This window comes from Onychostoma macrolepis, chromosome 08 (assembly GCF_012432095.1).
Source record: "Onychostoma macrolepis isolate SWU-2019 chromosome 08, ASM1243209v1, whole genome shotgun sequence".
Classification (NCBI taxonomy): Eukaryota; Metazoa; Chordata; class Actinopteri; order Cypriniformes; family Cyprinidae; genus Onychostoma; species Onychostoma macrolepis.
This window is the reverse complement of record NC_081162.1, coordinates 24,548,183-24,554,999: the sequence shown is the minus strand read 5'-3', so window position 1 is coordinate 24,554,999 and position 6,817 is coordinate 24,548,183. Positions and strand designations below refer to the sequence as shown.

At 35.6% G+C, this 6,817-nt stretch overlaps 1 protein-coding gene across 5 annotated transcripts in view; it reads left to right on the top strand.

Moving 5' to 3' along the window:
- The window catches only part of fgd1 (FYVE, RhoGEF and PH domain containing 1), a 50,206-nt gene extending 43,577 nt beyond the window's left edge, over positions 1–6,629 (top strand). For all 5 annotated transcript variants that reach the window (XM_058785209.1, XM_058785208.1, XM_058785210.1 and 2 more), the window contains 4 exons: positions 992–1,120; positions 1,196–1,354; positions 1,447–1,593; positions 2,530–6,629. In XM_058785209.1, coding sequence (XP_058641192.1) covers positions 992–1,120; positions 1,196–1,354; positions 1,447–1,593; positions 2,530–2,799 — 705 coding nt within the window. In that variant the 3' untranslated portion in view covers positions 2,800–6,629. The remainder of the gene's footprint in view (positions 1–991; positions 1,121–1,195; positions 1,355–1,446; positions 1,594–2,529) is intronic.
- The last annotated feature ends 188 nt before the right edge of the window (positions 6,630–6,817 follow it).

The window sequence follows — 6,817 nt, the reverse complement described above, 5'->3', positions numbered from 1 at the left end:
TATTTATAAGTACTCTAATAATATATAAATAATACTAAAATAAACCATATCCAGGCCATATCCATATGTAGTCTCTATCAGGGATTTTCAAACTTGGGTCCAGAGACCTCTATTAAATTCAAATATGTTAATAAAATAATATAGTTTTAAATTCTAATATTTTTTATTAATTAATTAAAATGAGCATGTGTATATCTATGGTGCTCGCAGGATATGTATACATATGTTTACATGTAAATTAAAAAAATAATTGTATTACTAACATATATTGATATATTACTAAAGCGTATATTTGAATATTATAAAATAATATATATATATATATATATATATATATATATATATATATATATATATGTATGTATATGTATATAAAAATTGTAATTTTAATTAATTTTATATACATTTTTATTTTAATGGCTTTTTTTTGCATTTTATATTGCAAAAGTATGTGTGTGTGTATATATGTGTATATATATATATATATGTATATGTATATGTGTGTGTGTGTGTGTGTGTGTGTATATATATATATACACATATATGATATGTTAAAATAATACAGTTTTAAAATATAATAAAAATTGTATTAATTAAATAACAATTATCATTTCTTTCTGCTTTCTAAACACTGGTTGTAAATCATGATATTAATCAAATCAAAAAAAGATGTCAACTTAATAGCAAGTATATTATACATACTAAATAATTAAAATATTTTCCAGATAATATTTTACACATAATTATAGTGTTTCCACAGTTTAAACGGGTCTTCATACATGAAAACATATATACATTTATATTTCATGAAGGGATTGACATATTTGGGAGTCTGTGGCGTTTAATCAAGTGGCATTTAATCACATCACTTTTTAAAGCAAACACCTTTTATGATAACTAGCTCTAATGCAATGACATTTTAACCCACGTTTTAGGTGTGGGTTAGGTTTTGTGGCCACTGCAATATTCTCTGACCGCTCTTTGTTTTCAGAATTGCACAGAGCTTGGAAAGCGAGCGCCCACTCCAATCCGGGAGAAAGAGGTCACGCTGTGCATGAAGTGTCAGGAGCCTTTCAACTCTATTACCAAAAGACGGCATCACTGCAAAGCCTGTGGACATGTATGTTACACCATACCTGTGTTATCTGACATGCTCTTTGACCAAGTGAGCTGACGTGGGTCTTCTTGATTTCAGGTGGTGTGTGGGAAGTGTTCGGAGTTCCGTGCCCGTCTGTTATACGATAACAACCGAGCCAACCGCGTGTGTATAGACTGCTACACCACGCTAGTGGGAGTGCCGCCCTCTCCGGCCAGTCTGTGCAACAGCACACAGAGACGCCGCTCCATTCTAGAGGTTTGATGGCAGATTTAAACTCATGACATCTGGCAACCCAAAGCGTGAAAGCTAGCGGTGGTCTATATTTCATTCTCCTCTTTTTCCTGCAGAAACAGGCCTCAGTGGCAGCGGAGAACAGCGTGTTGTGTAGTTTCCTTCATCATATGGAGAAAGGAAGTGGACGCGGGTGGCAGAAGGCCTGGTTTGTCATCCCTGACAATGAGCCACTGGTGCTGTATATCTATGGTGCTCCGCAGGTAAGACGATCCTAATCCTCAGGTTTATACATGATAGTACTTAAATGTGTTATTGCAAAATATGGATGCGAGCTCATATTTCTGCATTTTTGACAACTTTGAACTACTGCATCACCGTGATACCATTTACACCTAGTATTAATATCTGTTTTTTGCTTTAGGCTCTCCTGATGCATCTTAGACAGTAGCGGAAGACCGCCTACTCACCTGTCAATCAACCATTGTGTTATTTCAAGTGGCTTTGAAAGAAATTACATGCATGATTGAAAAGTTATCAAAAAGCCTAAATATGTACATTACTGTTTACTAATTCGGGGTCAAAGTAAAAGTAAAATCTTCTGTAAAAGATTTCTATTTGAATTAAATGCTGTTCTTTTGAACTCTCTATTCATCAAAGAATCCTAAAAGAAACATTCCATTAGATTTTCCACAAAAATATGAACTGTTTTCAGCATTGATAAAAATAAGAAATGTCTGATTAGACACTGAAGACTGGAGTAATGATGCTGAAAATTCAGCTTTGCATCACAGGAATAAATTACATTTTAAATTATATTCAAATAGAAAACAGCTATTTTAAACTGTAATAATATTTCACAATATTACCATTTTTACTGTATTTTTGATCAAATAAATGCAGCCTTGGTGAGCATAAGAGACTTCTTTCAAAAACACTGAAAATCTTACAAGCCCAAACCTTTGAATGGTAGTGCATATGCTTGTTTGATGTCAACATGAAATTCACACATGGTTACAGGAGATGCGTTTGACATGCATGTTACTACCAGAAGTCATGGGATCAAACAGATGTTAACACCAGGTGTAAACAAGGCCTTAGTGTTCATTCCATGACTAATGCGGTTCACAGTGGTCAGTTAATGGTTGACCAGTGAAGTATTGATCTTTTCTTCTCTCTTTCTCTCTCCATACACACAGGATGTCAAAGCCCAGCGCAGTATTCCCCTCATCGGGTTCGAGGTGTCTCTACCCGAGTCAAGTGACCGTCTAGAACGTCGCAACGCCTTCAAAATGAGCCAGAGTCATTTGACCGTTTACTTCAGTGCCGACTGTGAGGAACTGCAGCGACGTTGGATGGAGGTCTTATCGAGAGCCGGCAGGGGTGAGGAGCTGCAGTCAAACGGTCCGATATCCGAGGCCCTCGAGGAAGAAGGGGAGGAGACAGTACCTACGGGAGAAAGCACATGATTGGCTGAAAACATGATATCATTTTGCACACACAAACTGTACAAATGTGACTACAGCGACAGGATATAATAGACAAAACACACACACACACACACACACACACACACACACACACACACACACGTATACCTACTCTCTTACACACATCTGTATTAATTGTCAGTTGTAAATTGCATGAAATATCTACAGGTACGTTTCTCTGTGTATTGCTCATCTTGTGTGAGTGACCAGTGTTTGGAACAATCTGACAAAAGTGCACACACTTTAAAGACGACTTGATTACGTGCATCAACTCTTTCGGCCGCTAGCAGTTTCTATGTTAAATCGACTGTTTCTGCCAAATCTCGAGGTGTTGTGAAGTGGTTTCTCGACTGAGGCTATGGTTTTGCGAAGTGAGACGGTTCTACGGTTTGGTGGCTCTGTGTGAATGTTTGGCCTGGTTTCATGAAAAGTTTAGGTGACCTAGAGAGTCAACAGTGAAATACCCTAGTTTACATAAACAGAAGCTGGAGGGAATGACTGATTTTGTTGGTTTTAAATCAGTAAAAGTCATTAGACTATGAATCCTGCCAATATTAATGGCAATAATCCGCTTGGTAAGAGGATCAAATTCTGGATTTCACATTTCGATTACATGTTAAACATAGGCTATTGCATTTAGTAGTGGATTGTGACAGGATTGGCCACATGAACTGTTGTTCAGCTATGCAAGCCTGTGTTTATCTCAGAATCATAGTGTACATGTGTGGTAATCAGGAACTGCTGGAACATAGCAGGAATATTTTTTAAGCGGGTTTTAACCACTCACAACCGACAGAAATATGTGCTTCCTGTTGACTCCACTGTCCTTCAGCTCAGAAAACACCAACAAATGTACTCTGCCATCTAGTGGACGCTCATCGTAGCGCGCACACATTCTAGGAGTGAATGTCAGGGAACCTGTCAAGAACATGTCAACCCAAATTTAATATCAATTAAGAAACTTTGTTTTGCATTTAAGTAAAATAAAGGAAGCTTATTTGAATGACCATTAAGATTTTTGTTGCACCGTGACATGGTTTATTAGTACAAATCTCATTACTGTAAGGTGAAATAAATGATATATTATTTAAATTGTCAAATATTTATAAAGTGTAGTATTATATGTTGTACTGTCTTTAATTTATGCTGATTTACAGTAATGAGAATCTGATGAGAACTATTGAGAATAATGGGAAGTACAAAACATCTTAATTGTAATTAAAATAATGTCACAATGTAAAAATAAAAACTTAATGGTGCTAAAAATAAGCATTTTTTTTATTTTAAACAAAATAAAATGTATTTTTTTTTTATATTTTGGGGGTGAAATATATGGAAGCTTGTTTCTGCCATGGGATAAAAAACAGTTATATTATTATATATATATATATAATTTTTTTTTATTATTATAATTTTTTTTAATGATTCTATATAAACTCAGAATTGCGATATTCTGAGAAAAATTCACAGTTCTGAGAAAAAAGGCAGAATGATGTGACAAAAAGCCACATATACTTTATTTTTTAGACCAAAACAAAAATAAAAATTTTGGGACGTTAATTCAGAATTCTAAACAAAATAAATTCTAAATCTTGCAATTATGACAATTATTTCTTTCTCTTTGCATGGTCAGATATAAACTCAAAATTGTGATTCTGAATGATGAAACACATTCGCAATTAACTTTTTATTTATTTATTTATTTTTACTCTGTGGTGGAAACAGGCTTCCATAGAAATGTGACCTGGACATGTTTTGTGAGATTCACACCTAAGACTGTCCCTTTTGCTCCAACTGTAGGGAAAAACAATTCTGAGGAGGAAAACGTGTGTAATGGGAACGTTTCAATCAAAGGAATTGACAGGGCTCTCCCTACAGGATAACAGAGATTTGATCCTGTTTTATCCTCAGTGTGCATGAGTGATTTTATGAATGCAGGGGTGTTGTGGCATTTGATAAGACTGCAGATAACATGAGGATTTTAGGTCATGAGGGTGTGTATGAATCGGGCTAGTTTTTATCATTGTAAACTCAATGATATCCCTGCCTTATTTAGAGGGTTTTTTGATAAATATAGAATATATATAAATAAAAAAAAAAGGTAAAAGTTTTGATGAGGATATCAAACGTTTTCAACCGTGTTGTATTTGTGTATGAAAAGTGCAAAAGATTAAAGGACGAATTCATTTGTAAATATAACTTATTCCTCTGAGCCCAGTTTTGTGGGTTAGGTATTGTCGATGAGCTTTGGTGTTTGATCTTTGTTATGTGCAGTTTTAAATGGACTTCTGAGCATTGTGGTAAATCCCAGGTCAAGAAAAGCTTAGGATAAGTTCTCTCGTTTCACCACTTTTTCCAGAGGTAGATATTCTGTGTTTTAGAAAGAGCTTCATTTTCACTTCCTCTTTTGAATCCAGTTATTCGCCAATGTGAACGCCTGATGACTCATTGAGAACTGCTTTACCTTTTTTGTGTTTGATATTGCTTTAATCTTGCTCTTTGTTGTCAAAGACATCGCTCGAGTAAGTGAAGGTGAGCCAGTCGTTGTGTTTTCCCAGTCCACCAGCCTCCAGCCTGCCTGCGGTTTCCTTCCTCAGAGGTTTTTGGACTGTTGATGGCAGCGCATGGCTTTGGGGACAGGGCTGCGTGTGTTCACTTCCATATGTTTACGACTTGTACTGGTCATTCCCAGATCCTCAGTTGAGCCTGCCCGTCACTCACGCTTACACACGCATTCATCTTCCTGCATCTCTCAATATTATTGTTCTTGATATCCTGCCTTACTGATATTTTGCAACCTTGTGCTTATCTTCACGTTGTTTTTCACGATTGCTTTTTGCCAAAGTATACTGCAGAAAATTGAAATGTTTTCTGTCACATTTTTTGTTTCTTTACCTTTCGTTTTTTGTTTAATACCGATATTTATTGTCTTTTTTTACTCCTTGAGGTAATTGTAGTGAAGTTAGTAAACTCTGCAATGAACCAAATGATGAACGCTACCAAAATACAAAGGCGAAACGCTACAGTATACGTTAACATTTGGGAGAACATAAGTTATTTCTGTTTCTGTGTGCTCCAAATGCATGAAATTAGATTTTTAATATTTCAGTTTCTATTCTTCATCCCTTAGTCCACAAAATCTATTTGTAAACTATTTTTTAAAGGATATATTTCTCTGAAATCTCACAAAAACGACATTATTCAAAGAAGATACAGCTGAAATACACTGTAGTTCATTTTAGCAAGTGTGCATTTCTAACAATCTGACGATAAGTGTCATATACAGAAACAGAGGTGCTATTTTATTGTTTGATCAAGGGAACAGCTTTGTGTTTATAAATATATGATATGATGGGATCAGGAATTCAGTTTTCCTGCATACGTACATTCAGTGTAAAAACAGAGTTTCTAGTCTTTAATATGGAGGATTATTCTGTGGCAAGAATCATTTGGGAGAAACCGTTACATCTCTGTGGTGCAGAACAGAGAATTAAATGTTACATTGTATATATTGTATATGCTCAGATCTGCATACCAAAAGATTCCATGAATAGCACAGTCTGATGATGATGTAATCTGTTCCTACACCTGGATTTTTGACTTGAGGGTTCTAATCTTGTTCATGTTTATAACCTAGTTCTATTGCACCAAATTCAATTTTGCCATGAGGATGATTACTTTGTTACATGCCAAACTTTTAAACCCTATTTATTGTAAGTTTGGTCAACTTTTATATATGGAAGCTAAAGAGAGCGATGTTGAGGCACGGACAGCTGTTTTGCTCATAGATGTTAATGATTACCTGCCTAGAGATGATCTACCATTGCTTCTCCTCTGCTCTCTGGCATCATCACAGCATGCCAAACCCGAGGTAGTGGAATGAGCGCCTCCTGACCAGTTTCTGTCATTTTTTTGCTGACTCTTCATGTGATGTACGTCTGCAACAAATCAGCAGAGAGGGATTTGTAAAACATTGCCAGATAGCCCTATAGCTGAT